Source organism: Dermochelys coriacea, chromosome 8, assembly GCF_009764565.3.
Source record: "Dermochelys coriacea isolate rDerCor1 chromosome 8, rDerCor1.pri.v4, whole genome shotgun sequence".
Classification (NCBI taxonomy): domain Eukaryota; kingdom Metazoa; phylum Chordata; order Testudines; family Dermochelyidae; genus Dermochelys; species Dermochelys coriacea.
The window spans coordinates 107289248-107312966 of record NC_050075.1 but is presented as its reverse complement, the minus strand read 5'-3'; the positions used below and the strand labels follow the sequence as shown (position 1 = coordinate 107312966).

The following is a 23719-nucleotide window of genomic DNA, read 5'->3' as shown; positions in this document are numbered from 1 at the left end:
CAGTAATGCCAGAGCAGGGGATGGTGTCTCCAAGGCTGAAGGCCACTTGCCTGCCCATGACACCTCCAGCCCCCATTCCTAAGTGGGGCGGAGCCAGAGTTGAACATTGCAGCTGGGGGACTCCCTCCGCCATGAGTAGCACATTTGGTGTCGTACACCAGTGTTTCTAATTCCTCTTGTCTATTACTCAGGAGTCTGGTGTTGGTGCCCAGGCCCCCACCCCCAGGGCATGGCCCTCTGCCCCACAGCTCACTTGCTGGTGCACAGGCCCCCACCCTGCCCCACTCCCACCCAGTCATGCCACCCCACCTACTCCCTGGTGCCCCTTCCCTGCACCACCCACACCCTTGGTGCCCCCCGTCCTGCATCACCACCACCCAGCGGTGCCTACCTACACTTGTCCCCCTGGTGCCTCCACCCTGTCCTACCACACCCCCACTTGCTGGTGCCCCCGCACTGCCCTGCCCCTGCTTATTGGTGTCCAAGCTCCAGGGCCCTGTACCCAGACAAGGGGGGGGTTCCTGCCAGGAGTCAGCCTTGGGGGTCCCATTGCAAGGGCGGTGCCCGACGCTGCAGGGACTGAGGGAAGGGGTGGGGGTTGGGGGCAGGGATGGGGTGAGGGGGCAGGGGTGGAGCGAGGGCATTGCCAGGCCTGGAGGTGGGGCCTATTGATGGAGGGGGTATGGCTGGTCTTTGGGGGGTGGAGAGGTCACGACCTATGGAAAGAGTGGGCGGGGAAGGTCCTGGGGGTGCAGCAGGGGTGGGACTAGGGAAAGCGGGGGTGGGGCTGGTCCTGGGGGCAGAGCCTAGGGCAGCAGGGGCGGGGCGAGGCCTGGCAGCAGAGCCTAGAGCATTGGAGGCTGAGTGGGGGCTGGGCCGGACCTGGGGGTGGGACTAGCGGAAGCAGGGGTGGAGCCTGTCCTGGGGGCGGGGTTTAGGGCAGCAGGGGTGGGGTGCGGCTGGTCCTGGGGGTGGGGCCTAGGGCAGTCGAGGTGGATCGGGGCAGGGCCTAGTGCAGCGGAGGCGGAGCAGGGGCGGGGCTGGTGCTGGGGGCGGGGCTTAGGGCCACGGAGGCGGATCGGGGACAGGGCCCAGGGTGGGGGAGGCGGATTGGGGGTGGGGCCTGTGCTGGGGCAGGGCCTAGTGCCTCGGGGTGGGGCTGGTCCTGGGGGTGGGGCCTAGGGCAGTGGAGGCGGGTCGGGGGCGGGGCCTGGGCTGGGGGCGGGGCCTAGGGCCTCGGGGTGGGGCTGGTCCTGGGGGTGGGGCCTAGGGCAGTGGAGGCGGGTCGGGGGCGGGGCCTGGGCTGGGGGCGGGGCCTAGGGCCTCGGGGTGGGGCTGGTCCTGGGGATGGGGCCTAGGGCAGTGGAGGCGGATTGGGGGCGGGGCCTGGGCTGGGGGCGGGGCCTAGGGCCTCGGGGTGGGGCTGGTCCTGGGGGTGGGGCCTAGGGCAGTGGAGGCGGGTCGGGGGCGGGGCCTGGGCTGGGGGCGGGGCCTAGGGCCTCGGGGTGGGGCTGGTCCTGGGGGTGGGGCCTAGGGCAGTGGAGGCGGATCGGGGGCGGGGCCTGGGCTGGGGGCGGGGCCTAGGGCCTCGGGGTGGGGCTGGTCCTGGGGGTGGGGCCTAGGGCAGTGGAGGCGGGTCGGGGGCGGGGCCTGTGCGGGGGGCGGGGCCCGGGGCGGCGGCGCTGCGGTGCGGGAGCGGCCGGGCCTGGTCGCTGCGGAGCGGAGTGGGCCGGGCCGGGAGGCCCCGCAGCCCGCCATGGGCGCCCCGTGGCCCGGGGCGGGCGCTGCCGCTGCTGACGGGGCCGGGCTGCGGGGCTGGCGGAGGAGCCGGAGCCGCCCGCACTGAGCCCGGCGGGGCCGGGGGAGCCGCCGCGTCCCGGAGCCGCCCGACACCCGGACCGGTGAGTGCGGCCCCCCCCGACACGGACCATCACCCGCCCCCCCATAGTCAGCAGCCCCAGGGGGCTGGGCGGGGCCCCCAGCTCCTCCCTCCCCCCCCGTGGGGTGGCCCGTGTCTGCCCGGGGCGTCCTGCGCGCCGAGCGCGTCCGTCCCCGCAGCTCCCCGGCGCCCCAGGGCCCCTGTTTGTAACCCGGGGCTGTTCTAGTGTTGGGGGGATCCCTGCTCAGGCCCCCCCGGCTAGCACCGACCCCGGCAGCCCCCCCCCCCGTTTAGCTCCTCCTCGCCTTTATCCCACCCCGCCCAAAATGGCTCCTGCAGAGTCCCCCAGGCAGCCCCTGCAGGAGCGGGGCCTTGGGGGGCCGAGCCTGGGCCGCTGGCGGGGAGCGGGGCCTTGCCGCGGGCAGCGCCCGGCGGGTGCGGCAGCGCCCGGGGTCAGGCCGGCTCCCTGCTTGGCGAGGCAGGAGGCTGCGCGCTGGAAGCGGGGGGCTCCCGTGCGAACAATGCAGGCTCGGGGGGCAGGGAGCCTGGCTCATGGCCTTGGGGGGCTGGGACGCGACGCGCGCGGGGAAGATAAGGGGGTTTGCCGGGTTCCCAGCAGGGCTTTGCTCTGGCACTACTTGCTCCTTGTCTCTGGCATCTGGGTCGGTTCAGCAGAGGGCACCGGGCAGAGACGGGGGGAGGTGATTGCGGGTGAGAGAGACAAGCCTCTGACAGACGCCGGTCATATAAAAGCGATGACCCCAGCCACCTTGTCGCCCAGATCCTGGGACCCAGCAGCACTGGCTGCTCTGGGGGCTGGTGTGAAACTCGCCTTTCCCCAGCAGCCTTCGTTGCTCTGGGGCCCTGCTTCGAGCATGGCTGCGGAAGCGGGTCAGGCTACCAGGTCTGAATGGGGCTCCCCGGAGGCAGCATGCCTAGCTTAGAGGGGCCCTTGGATGCGGTACCCACAAGTGCAGGACGGTAGCTCAAATCACGTTCTGGGTAACGGGTACACGTGGGCATATGCACCTGCCATCTGCCCGCACGTGGCGACTCCGGAGCAGGGAGGACAGCCACCCACGGCAGGGAAGCTTGGTTTGAATTCTGACCAAGCATGACCCTGTTTATTTGCACTCTGCCAATGTTTGTGCCAGCAGCGTTTCTGTCTGGGAGTGGCTGCTGATCCTGGCCTTCACACGGGACCGGCAGTATTTGGGCTCCAACAGAGGTATTTGCTAGTCCAAAAGTTTCCCTCATCCAGTTGGGCTGCAGAAGAGGAAACTTCTGCCTTGGGCTACCAGTCCTGGCTGGTCAGAATGGCCGGCAGCCCCAGTTGAGCTGTTTCTGAGTCCCAGAGAACTGACTGAAAATCACTGTTTTCACGGGCAGTTTGCAAATGGGGAAAAGCCTGAACTAACCCAGTCAATTATTCACAACAAGTAACTGGCCTGGCTCTGCTCAGCTGCAGCAAACTCCATTAATGGCCTCTTCAAATCACACCCAGCCTCCTTTCCCGCTTGCGGGCACACCCTGCTTGGGCCAGGCCTTAATGGCTAGATTGAGCTACACACTTTAGAAGGGGGGGTGTGACGGAGCAGGGAGTGGGGCGGATTGACCTGGGACTGTCTGCATTGGGGATGGGATGGCGGGGGGGACTTCACTGGAGGGACGATACCTCAGCCTGTCACCTGAACCAGGAGCTGGGTTGGGGCCAGGTGACACCTTCTGCCCGGGAACTGGACAAAGACTGGAGGAGGAGCCGGGGGGAGGCTGGGGGAGTCAGCTGGAGGGGGTTTTGAGTTGGGAGTGGACTGGGGAAATGGAGGGAATCCCAAGGCTGGGCTCTAAGCTCCCTGCCCCCCAAGAAGGACCTGAATCAGGGGTCCTGGTTGTACCAAACAAGCTCTCTTTGGGACTGTGTTCTTGTCATCCATTAAATGTTCTGTCTTACTGGCTGGCTGAGAGTCATGGGGAATCGCAGGAAGAGGGGGGGTGCAGCGCCCAGATTCCCCCATGCTCCATGACAACGGGAAAGAAATAGAAAATTTCTCAGATGGGCCACCCTTGACTCTGCATTTCCACACCCCAGGGTTTCCAGCCCCAGTGACTGAATTGCTGCCTTTAAAAAAAATTTAATTTAAATTAAAGAAAGGTAAAATAGGAAGGCAACTGGCTTGTGGATGCTGTGGGGTGGGAGGCAGAGCTGCTCGGGTCCTTAGCAAAGTTCACTTGTGTTTAGAGTCATAGATCCCAAAACCAGAAGGGACCATTGTAATCAGCTGGTCTGACCTCCTGTGTCTCACCAGCCGATAACTCCTAGAGCAGAGCTATTAAACTGAGTCTGGACGTTTTTCTAATACTTGCTAGTGACAGAGAATCCACCCTCACTCTGAAAAATGGTGTCCTTCACAGGGTTTCCATCCCTTTCCTCATTCTCATGGCTCTTCTCTGACCCTTCCACAATTTATCAACATCCTCCCTGAACTGTGGCCACCAGCCCTGGACACAGGATTCCCGCGGCGGTGGCACCAGGGCCAAACATGGTACAAGAACCTCTCTGCTCCTACTCGAGATTCCCCTGTTTATGCACCCCAGGGTCCCATTAGCTCCGATTCTCTCAGCCTCGCACTGAGGTTCAGGTTCAGCTGATCCCGCCCCCGAATCATTTTCAGAGTCCCGGCTCCCCAGGATCGAGTCCCCTCTCCTGTAGATACGGCCGGCGTTCTTTGTTCCTAGGCGTACCCAGCGGACACCTCAGCCTGCCGGTAAAGAAGGGGTGTTTCTCTCTTGCTCAGTACAGGCTCTGTGTCTTAGGGGCACTTTCTGCTATGCAGGTTCTTTGTGGAAGTGCCAGCAGTTCCTAGCCTGGCTCATTTCCAGTGTGGCCTGATGAGATCCCTTTCCAGGCAGGCGGCTCCTGTGGGCCCTGGGAACGGGGTGGCCGGGAAGGCGTATAAAAAGGAAGATGTAGTTCCAAACCAACTGCAGAGACATTGCTCCCCATGAAATGCTCCTGGAGCAGCGCAGCCCCACAGGCACGTGAAAGGGAATCGGGGCCCTGGGCGCTGTCTGGCAAACTGCCCCCGGGTTCTGTGACCTGCCCGTGCGGCCAGCTGTGGGTTGCAGGGCTGCCCTGTTGAGGTGAACACCTGGGGTCTGCCAAGGGGACGGGCAGGAGTTGGGGAGGCGCAAGCAAGCTGGTGACTCCCCTGCCCAGCTGACTCTGAATAGACTAGTGGGGCTCTGTGTCCCCCCTTCCTTCCTCCTCTCCCCCCTGTGTGCCACGGGCTCTGTGTCCTCCCTTCCTTCCTCCCCGCTGCGGGCTCTGTCCCCCTTTTTCCCCCCCATGCCATGGGCTCTGTGTCCCCCCTTCCTTCCTCCCTTCCCCCATGCCACAGGCTCTGTGTCCCCCCTTCCTCCCACCCCTCCAATGCCGTGGGCTCTGTTCCTCTCCTCCCCCCACCGTTCGTATTGGTCTCTCTCTGGGAGAGACATTCTTCTGGATGCCAGCCTGTTATCTCTCTTGGGGCTGGGCAGGGTGGGCTGGGAGTGGTTGTGCTGGGGGCACTAGTGGCTGCCCTCAGCCAAGGCTGTGATCTGGAGACCACTGCAGCAGTGCTGGAAGCCGTGTCTGTGCCCACGGTATGCCAGGGCTCCAGGTGTGACGGGACAGACATGTGGAGAGGTGCCATCAAGGTGAGCGTGGGCTCTCCCGAGCTCAGCCAGTCAGCCAGGCCGGGGGTGGGCACGGGGAGGGCTGGTACCCGCTCTGGAGGGCTGGGGGTGGGTGTGAGGAGGGCTCATACCCTAGCTGGGAGAATACAGCTCCTTCCTGATCTTGTGCTTTCAAGTCTGTGACCCTGCGGTGGGGGGTCCTCCCAAGCCTGCCCTGAAGGGCCCAGCCAGCCAGTGGGGCTGCAGGGAATGACGACAGGGAAGCCTTACCTGGAAGAAGACGTTTCCTATGGAGCAGGCTGTGGGGAAAGGCTGCAGTGGCTCCCTGGGTGGAGGGGGGGCTTGGAGGTGGCAGAGACATGTAGGCTGGGAGGGCGAGTAGTGACAGCAGGGAAGGAAGGGAGAGCCAGGCTAGGAAAGGGCTCTGGGAAATGCAGCAAGCTCTGGGGTGGAACAGGCCTTGGCTGCTGACGGGAGGGTCCCTGAGCTGGAACCGAGAGTCAGGGGCGCGCCCAGCCCCTGGAGACCTGGCACCAGCGAGGCAGGGAACAGGAAGACTGCCTGAGGCTGTTCTTGAGAAGGGACTTTCCTGCCCCCAGAAGGGGAAATCCTGCGTGTGACCTAGCTGGAGGCTGTGTCCTGAGGCCGTGGCAGCTCCTGGGGCGAGAGGAGCTGCAGACAGGAGCAGAGGGACAGCGAAGGGGCATTGACTTCGCGAGCCAGGCCCCAGTGCGGCCAGGAGGAGGCGCCAGCTGGCAGAGAGTGACGCCCCCATCACAGCCCAGAGGAGCAGGTTTTCTCCCAGACGGGAGGGGGAAGGTGGCTGGCTCCCTGTCTACAGCGAAGTTACACCAAAGTGTGCCCAAAGCCAGTGGGTGCCCCCTTTCCAGCCGCATGCCGAGGAAGGGGCGACCAGCGGGAGCTCACCCTGTGCGCGGGACAGAACAATGTGTCTGGGAAGCTGGGATGAGCCGAGGTCTTGGCGTCCATGGCTGGATGGACGCGAGGGGCCGGAGTGCGTGCGAGCTGAGGAGGATGGGCTGTTCTGCCAGGGGGCTTGGTATCTCTGGGGCCTGACTAGAGGTGCGCCCCCAGCTCCTTGCCCGGCCCCTCCTGCTGCTGTGGCAGGCCTTGGCAGAGAGCCGGCCATGGCTGGAAAGAGGACCTGTAAGACCTCAGGCTGTAGCTTGCAGAGTTTAGTCCGAGCCCCTCGGAAGCATGTGACTCCGATTTGCTTGTAGCTGGTTTGTCTTTATCCCTGGTGCTTGAATTCCCCTAAAATCCTCTATGTTCATAAACGGGGTTCCCAGTGCAGGGCTGGCTGGGAGTGGGCAGGATCGGGAACTTGGGGAGCCAGGCTTTTGTCTCTGCGCAGGAGCAACAAACCTAAGAGTTTTTTCTGCCCCAGGAGAGGGCTGGGCACGTCAAGGCAGACGGCTTGGGCGGGCCTGAGGGCATTGGGGTCACTTCGCTGGGGGAGACCAGCATGGGGCTGGGGAGTAACAAGCAGCTGGAGTCGGAGTGGCTGAGCTGGGGCACGCTCGTACGCTGGCTGGATGTGTCCAGACGGGGCACCGGGTTACAGGACACGTGGGGACCCGATCTCTCCCTGGGCTGTGTGGGGTGCAGGGGCTCCCTGGGGTGCAGGGGCCTTGTCCTGACTGTTGGTGTCCCCTGGGCAGGACCGGTGCCTTGGTGGGAGCCGCCCCGGCGTTCGGCGCACATGCATGCCCGCCAGTGCCCAGAAGATGACCAGGCTGCTCCTGGGGGTGACCCTGGAGAGGATCTGCAAGGCCGTGTTGCTGCTGTGTCTGCTGCACTTTGTCATCATCATGATTCTCTACTTCGACGTCTACGCCCAGCACCTGGACTTCTTCAGCCGCTTCAGTGGCAGGAACTCCCAGGCCCAGCCCTCCTCCAGCTCCTCCCAGCCCAACGGCACCGGCCCCAGCTGTGGGCCGGCGGGCGCTGACCCGGCCCCCAGTGCCAACCACTCCAGCACTGAGAAGCCCTTACTGCCCTGCCAGGAGGTGCCACCTGGCTTAGGTGAGCTGCTGGGGCCGGGGGGCTGGGCTGGGCTGGGCTGGCTGGGATGGGGCCGGGGTGGGGCTGGGCTGGGCTGGGGGAGGGTCAGGAGCTGACTGGGGTGGGGCAGGGCGGGCATCTGGTGGGGTTGGCTGGGTTGGAGGAGGGTGGGGAGTGGGTGGGGCTGGGCTGGGGTGGGGCTGGTTGGATTGGGGGAGGGTGGGGAGCGGGTGGGGCTGGGGTGGGGTGGGGTGGGGCTGGTTGGGTTGGGGGAGGGTGGGGAGCGGGTGGGGCGGGGCTGGCTGGGCTGGGCTGGGCCAGGGCGGGGCTGGCTGGGTTGGGGGAGGGTGGGGAGTGGGTGGGGCTGGGGGAGGCTGTGGAGCGGGTGGGGCTGGGCTGGTTGGGTTGGGGGAGGCTGTGGAGCGGGTGGGGCTGGGCTGGTTGGGTTGGGGGAGGCTGGGGAGTGGGTCGTGCTGGGCTGGTTGGGTTGGGGGAGGCTGGGGAGTGGGTGGGGCTGGGCTGGGGGCTGGCTGGGTTGGGGGAGGCTGGGGCTGGGGTGGGGCTGGTTGGGTTGGGGGAGGCTGGGGAGTGGGTCGTGCTGGGCTGGGGCGGGGGGCTGGCCGGGTTGGGGGAGGCTGGGGAGCGGGTGGGGCTGGGCTGGTTGGGTTGGGGGAGGCTGGGGAGCGGGTGGGGCTGGGCTGGTTGGGTTGGGGAGGCTGGGGAGCGGGTGGGGCTGGGCTGGTTGGGTTGGGGAGGCTGGGGAGCGGGTGGGGCTGGGCTGGTTGGGTTGGGGAGGCTGGGGAGCGGGTGGGGCTGGGCTGGTTGGGTTGGGGGAGGCTGGGGAGCGGGTGGGGCTGGGCTGGGGCGGGGGGCTGGCCGGGTTGGGGGAGGCTGGGGAGCGGGTGGGGCGGGGGGCTGGCCAGGCCAGGGCAGGGCAGGGTGGGGAGCTGGTGTTCTGGGCCACGGTGCTCGAAGCCCCACAGGTCCGGCAGGGGGACTCTGAGAAACCGAGGCTTACGCACAGCTGTGAGTTATTGGCTTTTACTGAAGGTTAGTGACCCACCCGCAACGGGGACTCCGAGCGTCGCAGTCACGAAGGCGGGGAGCCCAGCGCACCGGAGCTCTGCCTGGGACGGGGTCCGACGGAGGGGCCGACAGTCGGCGTTAATAAGCACGAGACAGAAACAGCTCATGAACATAGAATTAGGTGCTTCTTAAAGGGGGGCTTTCTACTACCTGGCGAAGGGCCATGCAAAGCAGCTGTGTCCTTCAAGATCTCTCCCCTACAATAGCGAAGCAGCTGTGTATGTCCCACAGTAGCCGCTCGGCTCGAGAAAGCAAAAGTTCCCTGGCTAGGCCATAACAAAGTCTTCCGCAGTCCCTTACAGCTGGAAAGGGTGGGGCTGGGATGGCTGGGGAGCTGGCTGGGGCTGGGCTGGCTGGGCTGGGGGAGGGCGGGGAGCTGGCTGGGATGGGGCAGGGCTGGACAGGGTGGGGAGGGGCAGGGTGGGGAGCTGGATGGGGCTGGGCTGGCTGGGCCAGAGGAGGGTGGGGAGCGGGAAGGGAGGGGAGCTGGCTGGGCTGGGATGGGGCTGGCCAGGGCAGGGCGGGGAGCAGGCTGGGCTGGGGTGGGGTTGGGCTGGGCTGGGCTGGCTGGGGCAGGGCCAAGCAGGGAGCTGGCAGGGCAGGGTGGGGAGCTGGATGGGGTGGCTGGCCAGGGCAGGGTGGGGGCTGGATGGGGTGGGGCAGGGCGGGGCTGGGGCAGGGGAGGCCAGGGAGCTGGCCGGGGCAAGGCTGGGCTGGCTGGGGCAGGGCCAAGCAGGGAGCTGGCTGGGACAGGGCTGGCCAGGGCAGGGCAGGGTGGGGAGCTGGATGGGGTGGGGCGGGGCTGGGCTGGATGGGGCAGGGGAGGCCAGGGAGCTGGCCGGGGCGAGGCTGGGCTGGCTGGGGCAGGGCCAAGCAGGGAGCTGGCTGGGACAGGGCTGGCCAGGGCAGGGCAGGGTGGGGGCTGGATGGGGTGGGGCGGGGCTGGGCTGGATGGGGCAGGGGAGGCCAGGGAGCTGGCCGGGGCGAGGCTGGGCTGGCTGGGGCAGGGCCAAGCAGGGAGCTGGCTGGGACAGGGCTGGCCAGGGCAGGGCACGGTGGGGAGCTGGATGGGGTAGCTGGCCAGGGCAGGGTGGGGGCTGGATGGGGTGGGGCAGGGCGGGGCTGGGGCAGGGGAGGCCAGGGAGCTGGCTGGGGCAGGGCAGGGAGCTGGGTGGGGCGGGTCAGGGCTGGGCTGGCTGGGCTGGGGAGAGCGGGGAGCTGGCTGGGCTGGGCTGGGCATGCCCATGTGTGGCTGATGCTGGCCTGGGCCAGTGGGGTTGGGACTAACTTTCCAGGGCTGCCAGCTGCCTCCTTTTGCTGCCCTGCGGCCGTGAGGGCGGGTGACTGCCCTGCGCAGCCTTGGGAGTGGCCTGGGGGCCACCTGGGATCTGGCTTCCTAGCCATTCCCAGTCCCTGGCCGTGCCCCGAGCCAGCAGAGGCTCACAGCTGTGGCCCCATGGGCATGTCAGATTCCCCCATGCCCCACGCTGGGGTCGGCACCATGAGACCAGCCCCTGTGCTGGGCAGGAGGCCGCCTGCCAGGGTCGAGTGGAGCAGGCCTGAAGCCAGCTAGGGTACAGAGCCCTGCCTGTACCATGGCTCCCCCCTGCAGTGCCCAGCACTGAGCTCCCTGCCCGGTGTGCCCATCTTGCCACAGGCCCCATCGGGGTGAGGGCACTGCCAGCTGCAAGCCTGAAGTGTGTTGTGGGACTTATTGCCAAGTGCTGGCTGTGCTGCCAGGGCGCAGTCCCTAGGAGCACCAGCCAGGCTCACTGGCACATGCTGGAAGCTAACCCTGCTGGCACGTGGCCGGGCTGGGCCTTTTCTGGCTAGGCCCCGACTGGCCCCACGTGTCCCCTCGGGGCTCGCCCTGTGAAATCGCCATAGCCGTGGGGAGCGCTGCAGAGGTCAGAGTCCTGGCAGGTGACTGTCTCCTCAGCCCGTACTGCTACCTCCGTCCAGCCCCGCTGCACGGCGGGATCGAGGCAGGTCTGCAAAGGTGTTGACGCCAGGTCCCTTCTCCCAGCACCTTGGCACTGACTACTCGTTACTGGGGCTGCTAATAGGCTTGTGGGGGGGTGGGGCATTGCTGCCCTGACATGGGAGCAGCCCTGCACCCAAGGGTGGGGGGTAGGGGAGAGGGAGCCTGGCCCGGGGGGGTCCCTGGGCACACCCAATTCACCTGGGCATCAGGGCTGGGGGCTTTGCATTCCTGATGCCAGTGGGTTCACCGTTACCCCGTCAGAAGTGATTGCATCCGGTTCCTAGGGCACTGCCAGTCCCAGGTGGGGTTGCCGGGGGCTGTGGGTCAGGACTGAGGGCACTGGCAGAGCTGTGTCACAGCACCCCCTCTTGCCAGTGAGCCCTGCCTGCTGCTCCAGCGGCTGTGTGGGGGGCACCTGGTAACCAGCTCCCCCAATCCCCTGCAGTTGGCCGGCTCCTCATCGAGTTCAGCTCGCCCATGAGCATGGAGCGGGTGCAGCGGGAGAACCCAGACGTGAGGGAGGGTGGCAAGTACGTGCCCCCGGACTGCCAGCCCCGCCAGAAGGTCGCCATCCTCATCCCCTTCCGCCACCGGGAGCACCACCTGCGCTACTGGCTGCACTACCTGCACCCCATCCTGCGCCGGCAGAAGGTTGCCTATGGCATCTACATCATCAACCAGGTGGGGGGGCCTGGGGGCAGGACAACAGCCCCTCCCCCAGATGTCAGGGGCCCAGCTCAGGGTTCTCCTATTCCCAGTGGGAGGCTGAGCCCCGGCAGAACTCACCCCCTCCCCCCAAGGAGGGCCCTGCAGTCTGGCCTGTGCATGGCGTATTCGGGGCTGGCTCTGTGCACCCTGCAGGCTGAGCCCAGGGCAGACCACGTGGCTGCTCCTCTGCCCCCGGCTGGCTTGGCTCCCTCCCTGGCTGGGTTCCAGGGGTGCCCCGGGTTGAGCTGCGCTAAATGGACCTGTTTGCCTGTGGCGACTGGCCGAGACCTACCGGCCTGTCGGCTGGATTTGAGGCCTGGCTCCGCTCACGGCCCAGCTGGTGCCCCTCAATGCTGACCCGCAGCCCCTCTGATAGTGCCCGTGGTCACGGTGGCTCTAGCCAAGCAGGGCGAGCCGGGGACATGAGGCTGCTGGGCAGGGCCCGTGGCTGGGCTGGCAGCAGAGGGCCCTTTCCTATCTCTACCCACTCAGTGGCTTCCTCCAGGAAGGGCAATTTTAGCGCCTCTCCCTGGCGGAACAGCGCAGTCTGGGGGTGTGGTGATGCTGGGGCCAGCTGGGCGTGCAGGAACGGGGCAGCATAGTGGGGTGCTCGGGGGCCGGTGGGGCAGAGCTATTCGTACAGCTGGGCTAAGCATCTGAGTGTGTAGGGCAGGAGTGCTGGGGGGGCAGGCGGCTGGCGCTGGCCTGGTAGCCCCCCCAACGCTTGTCCCTCCACCCCTGCGCAGTACGGCGAGGACACCTTCAACCGGGCCAAGCTGCTCAACGTGGGCTTCCTGGAGGCCCTGAAGGACGAGGATGACTACGACTGCTTCGTCTTCAGCGACGTGGACCTGGTCCCCATGGACGACCGCAACTTGTACCGCTGCTATGAGCAGCCGCGGCACTTCGCCATCGCCATGGACAAGTTCAGCTTCAGGCGAGTGCCGGGGGGGCCGCGGATGGAGCTGGCAGGGGTTGGACCCCAGGCACCTGCCGTGGTGTGGGCCAGCCCTGGCCCAGTGTGCAGGGCCGCGCTCAGCGGGCAAGGAGGTGGCTCTCTGGGAGGGAGTTTAAGTGGGAGGGGTGGCGCGTGCCCTGGAGCTGTGGGGAGCATGGGGGCAGCAGGGCAGGGGTGTGGGAGTAGGTGGCGGAGGTGCCATGCTGGGCATTGCAGAGGGGCAAGGGGCGCCACTTGGCAGAGAAGCGGGGGAGAGGGAGACGGGGGCTGGTGGGCTAGCAGCAGCTTTCCTTGCAGGTTCTCGGTCCCTGGGAGCCTGGCCCCCTTCCTGAGCCAGAGCAGAGCCCAGACAGCGCCCGGGGGGCAGAGAGCACTGCCCCCGGCTCTCCTTTGGCCTGCCCGTGCCCGCGCTGACACAGCTGCTGCTTGTCCCTGCAGGCTGCCGTACGCTGGCTACTTTGGGGGTGTCTCAGGCCTGAGCAGGTCCCAGTTCCTGAAGATCAACGGCTTCCCCAACGAGTACTGGGGCTGGGGAGGCGAGGATGACGACATCTTTAACCGGTGGGTGACCCCCCGGTGCTGCGTGTGCTCCCCCTCAGTGCCACTGTGCCAGCCCAGAGCCCAGCCCTCCACTGCGGCTGGAGGGCCTGGAGCCCAACCGTGAGGCCCTGAAACAGACACCTGCTCCCAAAGCACCTCCCGTCGGTCGGGCTCCCAGGCAGCCCCACCCACGGATGTCACAGGTCCCGACCTGCAGCGCTCTGCCCCCCTGCGGCCGGACTCAGGATGGACAGGCTGACTGGGGGCGTTTGTAGGCCTGGCCCAGAACGCGGCTGCTTTGCATTGGGGCCCCATGGAGCGGGCTGGGCAGAGAGGGCTCCTGGGTCCTGCCTGCCATTCGGCTTGCCGCTTGCTGCCTCCACCAGCAGGGCCTGTGCGCTGCACCTGTGCCAGGCGGCGGGGTGGAGCGCTCAGCTCCGGGGGTGGAGGGGAGGCACCATTTCTGCAGTCTCTGTCTGTCCCACTGCCAGGGAGAGGAGCCAGCAGTGCAGCCAGCCCAGTGTGCCGGCCTGGCGAGCCCCGCTGAGCTGCCTGGCAGTTCACGCGCCCGTGCCCTCGGTGGTGCGGCATGGCTGCGTCACATTGCTGTGCCCTGCCTTACGTTGGGAGGGGCTGGTCAGGCCCAGCTGCGTGCGCCCTGTTGGCATCTCTGGTGGGCCTGGTGCAGGATCTGCCCCCAAGCTGATCTTGCTGCCCTGGCGCTTTGCGAGCTCTTGCCGGACTTGTCGCCTCGGTGGCCACATAGATGCTGTCAAGGTGGAGATGTGGCTTAGTGCTGCCACGGGGCAAAGCCACCGCGTAGTACTGGGTCCAAGACGCAGCTGGGATGGGGGCACGTGGGGAGAGGGGCTGTGCCAGTGTGTTGGCACCAGGCTGGGCATGGAGCAGACGGAGAAGCTGCCGCTGATGGATCAGGGAGTGCTTGTGAAGTGGTTGGGTCTGGGTGAGTCTCATTCCCTAGGCCAGCAGCTCCCTGCAGCGGCTGGCTCTAGGTGGCTATGACTTGCGCCCAGAGGCCACTCGGCAGCAGGGTGGGTTGATTGAAATCCTCGGGTTCAGTCGTGGTTTGCATTGGTCCATTTGAATTCTTTGTCCATTGGTGTGGGGCCAGCACTGACTATGTGGCTTTGTAACCCCAGAGAGCCTCCCGCTCAGCCCGGGGCTACTGTCAGCAATGCCCCGGGTTAGAACATGGGGAGGGACACAGCTCTGGTTTGCTCAGTGGTGACGTTTTACTCCTGGCTGGACTCAAACTGGATTTGGATGGAAATTGGAGGTCAGTTAAAATGCACAAAACCCAACCCTTGAAACCCACCCTGGTGGCTGGAGACCCCAGAAGAAAGAAGCCCGTCAGACTGTGTTTGGTATTGAACGGGGCTGTGTTAAAGCAAGGGCGGGTGGGCTGTAGTTACTGAGTTGAGATTAAAAGAAAAGGAGTACTTGTGGCACCTTAGAGACTAACAAATTTATTAGAGCATAAGCTTTCGTGAGCTACAGCTCACTTCATCGGATGTTTTTTTCCACCAAATGCATCCGATGAAGTGAGCTGTAGCTCACGAAAGCTTATGCTCTAATAAATTTGTTAGTCTCTAAGGTGCCACAAGTCCTCCTTTTCTTTTTTCATAAGACAAGTTTTCCATTCCTCGGATCATCCTAGTAGCCCTTCTCTGTACCTGTTCCAGTTTGAATTCAGCCTTCTTAAATAAACATGGGAGACCAGAACTGCAGCTTGTAGGTGCAGAGAACAGGACCCCTCAGCTGGGTCCATTCTGGGGGGCACGTCTGCATTTCACTCCATGTCCCCAACCAGCCCCAACTGCCTCCCTCCAGCTCCTCCTGGCTTTGTCCCTTTCCTGGACCAGAAGGTCACCGGAGTCCTTTGTTCTCCAACCCTTCAGCTCGCACCTTGCAGGGGGGAAGGGCCCAGGCCATCAGCTGCCAGGAAACAGGATGTCGGCTGTTCTGTGTCCAGACCCCTGCACACACCTGCCCTCCAGGGCTCTGCAACGATCATACACCCTTATCCCTCCACCTAGATACTTAAGAACTGCATAGGGGAAACTGAGGCACCCCAACAATATTCAGAGGAAACGTTAAGAACAGTCCCGCTTCGTCACAGGCCGCGCGGGCAGGCAGGGAGCGTCGGCTGTGGTGCAGGCGGGCGGGCGGGGAGCGTTGGCTGCGGCACGCAGGTTGACTTAATTTCATAGTTCATGTCAATCAGGATGATCACAAAGAAACGTATTTGAAAGCCCCTGGATTTGGCATCACCCCGCTCAGCAGTGCGGTCCTGCTCCAGGGCCCTGGTTGGGACTGCCCCCTGCTGGCATCCCAGTGGTTGTGCAGATGGGGCCTGTGGGCATGGCGATCTCCCTGAGCAGACAGCAGCATCTGCCCTTGCTCCGCTCCCTGGTCACGCTCGGAGCGGCAGGAGCCCTGGTGCCAGCTGGGCCCGCTTCCCGTGGGGTCGGGCAGTGGGGAGGGGCACAGGCCCTGTGGACTTGTGGAGGGGCTCAGGCCAGTTGCTATCAGGCTGGGGGGGGGCATAGGGGTCCAATCCCTTGCTGCTTGTAGCGACGGCAGAGGGCTGGTGCCAGATCCCAGCTGGCCCAAACTGTGCCCCTCTTGCCAGCTCGGCTCACTCTGTCCCCAGGATCTCTCTGAACGGCATGAAGGTGTCGCGCCCCGACGCCCGCATTGGGAGGTACCGCATGATCAAACATGAGCGTGACAAACACAACGAGCCCAACCCACAGAGGTGAGACCCCGGGCTCAGCCTGCCCCGAGCCCCCCAGCTGGTCACCGCCACCAATGCCCCATGTGTTGCCTGGGCTCCATGGCTTGGCATTGCCTGCGGGAAGCCTGCCTAGGAAAGCTCCCCCTCATACCATCCAAGAGCCCTCTCCAGGCCATGGGATCATTCAGGCTCGGACCCCACCCTGCCTAGCTGAGGCCGCTGGAGAGGGGCCAGGGGAGCCGGCTCTGCCTCCAGATGGGCACGTCAGCAGGCAGCAGATGGTGAGGACAGCCGCTGAGTAAACCCTGGGGTGTGGTGCTGGGAGCCAGGATGCCTGGGTTCTCTTCCCTTCTCTGCCACTGACTCACTGCCTGGCCTTGGAGTCGCACCCCCGCCCCTTTCTCTGTGCCTCAGTTTCCCCCACCCCTGGGTGAACGTGCTCCTTTGCACAACTGGTGCTCTCTGGCTGGGTGTGAGGGAAGCCCTGCTGTGCGGCACTGGGCTCCTCACCCTGGGCTGGCATTGCCAGGCAGGGACCACAGCCGCAAGGGCCACCCAGGGCTGTGCCCTTTGGGGCTACTGCTGGCCGGGGAGAGCTCAGCGTGCCGCTCACACCTCTCTGCACCTCTGGCAGGTTCACCAAGATCCAGAACACCAAGGTGACAATGAAACGGGACGGCATCAGTTCCCTACAGTACCAGCTGGTGGAGGTGACGCGCCGGCCCATGTACACGAATATCACAGTGGACATCGGCAAGCCGCCCCCACGCCCGGCCCGAGGCTAGCACCTTCCCCCAGCCCACGGGAGCTGGCCGTGCCCTAGCAGGGGAGGCTCTGTGCCCTGGGCTGGCTGGATGCGGAACCGCCTTGCCCTGGTCCGGGGGTTCGGATCGAACCAGGACGTGTTCGGCCCACTCTTTCTGCCTTCTGGATGTGGCTGCGCCCCAGAATCCCCCCTCACAGCGCGGTGGTTAGCCCTGCCCCGCGGGCCGGGGACAATGCAGCAGCCCCCCACTATCCAAGATGGCCCTAGCCAGGGGTTTGTGAGAGCTTCAGGCTCTGGCTAACAAACCCCAGCCCTTGACGAGGAGATCCAAGCACTGAACTCCTCCTGCAGCTTCCTGGGGCAGGAGATGCTCTGCGCTGTGGTCCTGGCCAGGTGTGTCACCCACAGGGTCCATTGCTGCCCCAACCGGCTCAGTCTGGGCCGGCGGCAGCTCTAGCTGGGCCAGGGCTCGTTTCTGTGGGTGCTCGCAGGGCTCCTGTGGGGCAGTGTGATTGGGAGAGGGGCCAGTGCCCTCCGCCTGGCCCCCTGCCACCTGCTCCCCCTCCTGTCCTGCACTGTGGATGCCTTGCTCCCAGCGGGGCATAGGGCTCTGAGCACAGACGCAGCCCCTCTCGCTGTCTTCCTCAGCTGTGTCAGCTAGTGCTTAGAGCCCAGGCCAGGACACCTGGGTCCTAATCTCAGCTCTGCCCCAGGGGCAGAACTTGGGCAAGTTTTGTGCCTCAGTTTTCCCCATACCAGGGGCTCATGGGCTGGCCCCTTCTGCACGCTGTGGCTGGGTCTGTGGATGTACTGTATCCCTGAGAGGCTTCAAAGGGACTATTCCCATCCTGGCCCTGCCGATGGGCCGCGCTGAGGGTGTCACAAAGTGGGGGGAGCCCTTGTCTTCCCCCCTCACTCCCTACAACCCCCCCGTGTGGGTGCTCCACTGAGCAGGGAAAGGCGTCTCGCAGCCTGGGGAGGTGGGTCACACCAAAATGGCTGCTTGTGGAAGGAAGGTTGGCGGCTCTGTGTATATCCCCAGCTGTGGGCGGGGGCGCAATGCAAGCCTGGACCCAGCCCCTCGCACGCTGTCCCCTGGTGCTTCCTGCCAGACAGCCCTGTGCCTCCCCCACCCGCTGACTCCAGCCGCGCCTGGTGCTGCACCCCCAAGGGCCCTTTTCCAACACGGAACATTCCAGCCCAGCTCTTCGCCAGGGCCTCGGCCTCAGCAGGGGGCGGATACGATCTCCAGAACTAGTTTGCCTGGTGCCATAGGAAGGGGAGGCTCCTTGGTGGGGATGGGCACTGCCGACCCTGGGGGGCAGGAGCTGGTGGGGGGGGGCAGAGCCCTATGGGGTTCCCTCCCTCTCTCCACCCCAGGGCCATTGCACTGGCATGGACCTCTATGTATAGTTTAACCTGTCCACCCCCCAAGACATGGCCCCATCCCTCGCTGCTTATCCCAGCTGGGCCCCAAGCCCGCTGCGTGCGAGAACACTGCCAGGGGGCAAAGAATCAGCACCACCTTGACTGCCAGGAGGTGGGGGGCACAGCACCCTGCCAACTCCCCTCCCCTGTACTGCTGCCCCCCAAGCCCTGCCACATACCACTGCTCTCCCCCCCCCCGAGTCATAGCCTGGTCCCAGCCCTATCCTGGAGCGATGAGAGAGAAGCAACCAGTGCCTGGCTGGGGTGCCTGCCCCCTCCCGCAGCGGTGATGTTCCCTCTGTACGCTGGGGGGGCAGGGAAGGCAGCAGGCCCAGGCCAGGGCACCGCTGACTTTTGTACATTTGAATGTTCGGCCTGTTTTGAGCGTCTCCTGACTGCAGCCTTTGGTCCCAGCGACCAGACTTTTGTATTTAATAAAGTTTCAAAAATTCAGAGACTGTAATGTGGAGTCAGGGGAAGGGGACAGAGGCTGGGCAGGGGGTAGAGTAATTATATCCTATGCCCCCACCCCAGACCTGGGCCCCCTTCGTGTTGGTTAAAGCCAGGGTGGGGGAGCCAATCCTGCAGCCCTGTCCAGCCCCCCCAGCTGCACTCTGGGCTGGGGGACCCTAGTAACTTCCAAATCTGCCTGTGGGGCAGGGCCGTCTTCTGCCCCCAGGGTCTGTGAGCCAGCCAAGCCCGCCCTCCCCCCAACTCCTCAGGCCTGGGGTGGGGGCAGGTCCTAGCAAGAAGCAGCCAGAGGGAGTCGTATCAGAAAGTAGCTTTATTGCCAGTGGCTCAGGGCTGTCCCCGCTGGAGCCGGTCGCACCCCAGGCAGGGGCTGGGTTTCAGGGTCCACCCAGCAAGGCTGAGGGCGGGAGTTGCACTGCAGACGGGGAGTGGGGGACTCTGGGGTGCCCCTAAGTACCCTGCTGGTGTGGGCATCCCAGACCCCACAGGGGCACTGCTCAGGGAGAGGCTGGGAGCCCACCCGGCAGGGCCGGTGGCAGGGATGGGTGGGTTCGCTGCCACTCGGCTCCCGGCCACAAGGCTGGGGGGGACTCCAGAGGGAGCCTGGCCAGGACTGAGGGGGCAGGCGATGGAGCTGGACTGGGGAGGGGAGGGGGCCCGTGGTGCAGCCTAGCTGGGGGAAGGGGGTGTTGGGGAAGAGCCATGGGGCTGGGAAAGGGTTGGGGTGGGACCCATGATCCAGAGGAGCCTAGTGGCATAGCTGGAAAGGGGTCAGTGCTGCAGCTGGGGGTGCTCTGCGACCCAAGGGGAAGGTGGGGGAGGGGTGTCTGTGATTGGGCCAGGTTGAAGGGGGGCTCTGCAGCCCAGTGGGACATGGGGGAGGGGGCTCTGCGGCCCAGCGGGGGAGGGGTGTTGCGGGGCTCTGCGACCCAGCGGGAGCGGGGGAGGGGTGTCGCGGGGGGGAGGGGCCTCTGCGGCCCAACGGGGGAGGGGTGTTGCGGGGGGAGGGGGCTCTGCGGCCCAGCGGGGGAGGGGTGTCGTGGGGGGAGGGGGGCTCTGCGGCCCAGCGGGAGCGGGGGAGGGGTGTCGCGGGGGGAGGGGGCTCTGCGGCCCAGCGGGAGCGGGGGAGGGGTGTCGCGGGGGGAGGGGGCTCTGCGGCCCAGCAGGAGTGGGGGAGGGGCGTCGCGGGGGGAGGGGGCTCTGCGGCCCAGCGGGGGAGGGGTGTCGTGGGGGGAGGGGGGCTCTGTGGCCCAGCGGGAGCGGGGGAGGGGTGTCGCGGGGGGAGGGGGCTCTGCGGCCCAGCGGGAGCGGGGGAGGGGTGTCGCAGGGGGAGGGGGCTCTGCGGCCCAGCGGGAGCGAGGGAGGGGTGTCGCGGGGGGGGAGGGGGCTCTGCGGCCCAGCGGGAGCGGGGGAGGGGCGTCGTGGGGGGAGAGGGCACTGTGGCCCAGCGAGGGAGGGGTGTAGCCGGGGGGGTCTCTGCGGCCCAGCGGTGCTCAGGAGTTGCGCCGGTCCAGCGGGCGGCAGTTGCGAAGCCGCTCGCACTTGGCCACCCGGTTGCCCTCCCAGTAGCCCGCGTCCTGGCCGTCGTGGCAGCGGCACCGGGTGCAGGGCTCCACCCAGACGGCCTCTCCGGCGGGGATGACGCGCGTCCGGCTCCTGTCCGCGTAGCAGTTGGGACCTGGGGGGGTGGGGGGCTCCAGTCAGCAGCAGGCGCGGCCGGGTGGCTCCTGGTACGGCCAGGCCTCCTGCCACGGGAGACTCCAGCCAGGCCCCCCCCAGCCGTGCAGAGCCTGGTGCCCCCATGGGCCCAGAGCAGGGCCCTGTCCAGCCCCACCTCACCCAGGGCCATTCCCCAAACTTCAGGCTTTGCCTTCCCCTCTCTGTTACCTGGCCTCCCCTCTCATTCTCTGCCCCACAGCTGAGCACCTCTCCCCCCGCCCCCCCTTGCCCAGGTCCCCACAGCAACTGCGCCACTCACTGCCTCTGGGGGTGCTGACAATGCTCCTGCCCCAGGGCCACTACACCCCCTGTGCTTTCAGCCTTCCCCCACGCTCACCGTCCTGGCACGTGGGGCAGCACCGGCCCTTCTCGTAGACGGCGTTGACGCAGGGCGGGGGGGGCGCAGTCGGCCACCAGGCAGCGAGCGATGCCGTCCGGGTCACAGGTGCACTGCTCACACTCCGAGGGCTGGGGCACAACGGGCCGTGGGTCAGAGGTGAGCTGGCCCCAGGGGAGCATCCTCCCCACTCCCTCGCTGGGGGTACAGGGCTCCCCGCCCACGTGCTCGACTCCCAACACCCTCAGTGTCCCCCTTGGCCCCACTCTGAAATCCGCCAGCTCTGTTCCCAGCTGGGTGGCCCAAACAAGGGGGCACAAACCCACATGCGCTCTGGGACCCCTGGTCCCGCCCGTGCCATTGCTCGAGATGTCAGGCACCTGTCCTAGCTGCCAGGCCCAGTGCCAGGCTCTGCACCCTGGGGGGCACCCCTTCTCCCCCCCGTGGAGGGGTGACGGCCTGGGCCGTGCAGTGATCCCGCTAGGGGAGGTGGGAGCCCAAGATGGGAGACACCCCATGAGCCAGCCAGTTCCTCTGCCCTGGGGCTGAGTGAGAACCGGTGGCTCCTCCAGGGGAAGTCTCTGTACCCCATTCTCCGCGCCCCCGAGCCCCTGGCATCCGAGCTTTGGGAAGCCCCCGCTGGCAGCACCCGGCTTGGCCGGCTCCAGCGCGCCTGTTGTCAGAACCTGGCGTGCCCAGAACTGAGCTGCTCCAACTGCTAGGCCAAGCTGTTTTGGACGTGCCCCTTTGCACATTTGGCTGGCAGAGGAAATGTGGCAGCAGAAGGGGCCATGCCCCGGGGGCACACTGAGGCTGGAGGAGATGGGCACTGGCCATAGGAGCCCGGAGATGCCCCGGCGCCAACCCCTCCCTGGCTCTAGGATCCCACCTGGCAGGAGCAGGGTCCTGCCTCCCTGTGCTCCCGACAGGCCAGAGCAGGGCTGGGCCCTTGGCCAGGCCCCACCAGTGCCCCAGGGACGGGGATCGGACTGACTCCGCTCTGCTAGAATCCCCTGCACGGCACGTCAGTGCCGCTCCGCCAGTCCCGGCGCTTATCCCCGTCGGCTCCGGGATGGGGACACAGGCACAGACAGCTGGACCCAGCTCCCCAGCACCACCCACCAGACCCCCCAACCCGCGAGCCCGGAACAGAGCCCAGAGGAGTCCTGGCACTCAGCGGGACCCACCAGTCCTCCCTCTGGCACTGCCCCTGGAGACGGCACTGGCCCTTGGCGCCTTTTAACCAGCCCCTTGGCAGAGGCACGAGCCTGTAGACCCTGGCCCGGTGCTGCAGCAAGTCCCCCAGCCCAGTGCCCATCCCTGCCCCCTCAGGGCAAGGGGCCTATGTCCAACCGAACGCCCAGCCCCTCCCCGGCCCCACCACTTAGTGCCCTGCCCCCGACCACCCCCGTCCCGGCCCCCACCGCTCAGTGCCCACCCCCCGGCGCCCAGCCCCGCCTCCCCTGCTCAGTGCCCACCCCCCACCAGCCCCACCGCTCAGTGCCCACCCCCCGGCGCCCAGCCCCATCCCGGCCCCCACCGCTCAGTGCCCACCCCCCACCAGCCCCATCCCGGCCCCCACCGCTCAGTGCCCAGCCCCATCCCGGCCCCCACCGCTCAGTGCCCAGCCCCCGGCGCCCAGCACCGCCTCCCCTGCTCAGTGCCCACCCCCCACCAGCCCCACCCCGGCCCCCACCGCTCAGTGCCCACCCCCCGGCGCCCAGCCCCATCCCGGCCCCCACCGCTCAGTGCCCACCCCCCGGCGCCCAGCCCCATCCCGGCCCCCACCGCTCAGTGCCCACCCCCCACCAGCCCCATCCCGGCCCCCACCGCTCAGTGCCCAGCCCCATCCCGGCCCCCACCGCTCAGTGCCCACCCCCCACCAGCCCCATCCCGGCCCCCACCACTCAGTGCCCACCCCCCGGCGCCCAGCCCCGCCTCCCCTGCTCAGTGCCCACCCCCCACCAGCCCCACCCCGGCCCCCACCGCTCAGTGCCCACCCCCCGGCGCCCAGCCCCATCCCGGCCCCCACCGCTCAGTGCCCACCCCCCGGCGCCCAGCCCCGCACCTGGAAGCGCTGGCCCAGCCCGTAGACGCGGCCGCGGTGCTCGCAGCCGACGCGCTCGCAGCGCGGGCAGCAGGCGGCCGGGTAGCGGCTCACGTGGATGCAGGCGGGCGGCAGGGCCGGGCAGGGGGCGCGGGCGCAGGCGGGGCCCCGGGCCGTGCACTCGCAGCGGCTGCAGGGCTCGCCCGGCCGCACGAACCGCTCGCCCGCCGAGTAGCGCCTGCCGCCCGCCTCGCAGAGCCCCGCCGGGCCGGCCGCCGCCTCGGCCGGCAGCGCCGCCGCCAGCAGTAGCAGCAGCAGGGGCCGCATGGCTCCAGGGGCCGGTCCGCCGTGCAGCGAGTCCCGCCGGGCGAGCCCCCAGCTCCGCCCCCTGCGCCCCTCCAGCTCCCCCCGCGCCAGCCCCCCCAGCTCCGCCCCCTGCGCCCCTCCAGCTCCGCCCCCCCGCGCCAGCCCCCCCCAGCTCCGCCCCCTGCGCCCCTCCAGCTCCCCCCGCGCCAGCCCCCCCAGCTCCGCCCCCTGCGCCCCTCCAGCTCCCCCCCGCGCCAGCCCCCCCAGCTCCGCCCCCTGCGCCCCTCCAGCTCCCCCCCGCGCCAGCCCCCCCAGCTCCGCCCCCTGCGCCCCTCCAGCTCCGCCCCCCTGCGCCAGCCCCCCCAGCTCCGCCCCCTGCGCCCCTCCAGCTCCGCCCCCTGTGCCCCCCGCGCCCCTCCAGCTCCGCCCCCCGCGCCAGCCCCCCCAGCTCCGCCCCCTGCGCCCCTCCAGCTCCGCCCCCCTGCGCCAGCTCCGCCCCCTGTGCCCCCCGCGCCCCTCCAGCTCCTCCCCCTGCCCCACCCCCTGTGCCCCCCGCTCCCCAGCTCCGCCCCCTGCCCCGCTGCGAGTGCCGCCGCCGCCCCGGGGTGGGGGGGCACCGGCACCTTTTGGTCGCTTCCCCTTTAAGGGGCCGAGCGGGCGGAGGAGGCGGGGCGTCACTATGGAGACGGGAAGCTTTTCCTGGTAACGGGGGGGCGGGGCGGGGCGAGGAGCGTCGGGCTGGAAGGGGCGGAGCCACACCTCGCCTGGGGCTGTGCGGGTTCGGTGGGGCTCCGTGGGGCGCGGGGTCGAGGGGGTAGATGGGATGTGGGGATAGAGGGATGTGTGGGGCAGTGGGATGGTAGACAGGAGTGTGGGGCTGTGGGGCAGCAGACGAGGTGTGGGGCGCAGTGGGGCAGCAGATGGGGTGTGGGGCTGTTGGGGGGCAGATGGGGTGGGGGCAGACAGGGTATGGAGCTGTGCGGCGGCAGAAGGGGTGCGGGCCGCAGGAGATGTCGGGGGATAGGGGCAGGG

General features: G+C 67.3%; 2 protein-coding genes across 4 annotated transcripts; one reads left to right on the top strand and one right to left on the bottom strand.

Moving 5' to 3' along the window:
• The first annotated feature begins 1673 nt into the window (after positions 1-1673).
• B4GALT2 (beta-1,4-galactosyltransferase 2) lies at positions 1674-18260 on the top strand. Of its 3 annotated transcripts, none has more exons than XM_038414198.2 (7): positions 1674-1901; positions 7237-7600; positions 11095-11330; positions 12104-12294; positions 12754-12876; positions 15530-15634; positions 16248-18260. In XM_038414198.2, the coding sequence occupies exons 2-7, from the start codon at positions 7282-7284 to the stop codon at positions 16396-16398; spliced, it is 1125 nt and encodes a 374-aa protein (XP_038270126.1). In that variant the 5' UTR covers positions 1674-1901; positions 7237-7281; the 3' UTR covers positions 16399-18260. The 3 variants fall into 3 exon arrangements, with proteins under 3 accessions (XP_038270126.1, XP_043376181.1, XP_043376180.1); XM_043520245.1 differs by lacking the exon at positions 1674-1901 and adding an exon at positions 4891-4914; XM_043520246.1 differs by lacking the exons at positions 1674-1901; positions 15530-15634 and adding an exon at positions 4797-4914.
• A 1369-nt stretch (positions 18261-19629) lies between these two features.
• Positions 19630-22788, bottom strand: LOC119860563 (von Willebrand factor C domain-containing protein 2-like). The gene is given in 4 exon segments (XM_038414387.2): positions 19630-19956; positions 20335-20395; positions 20397-20465; positions 22403-22788. Coding segments are annotated over 4 exon segments (621 nt in total). The 5' UTR covers positions 22709-22788; the 3' UTR covers positions 19630-19771.
• Between the last annotated feature and the right edge of the window lie 931 nt (positions 22789-23719).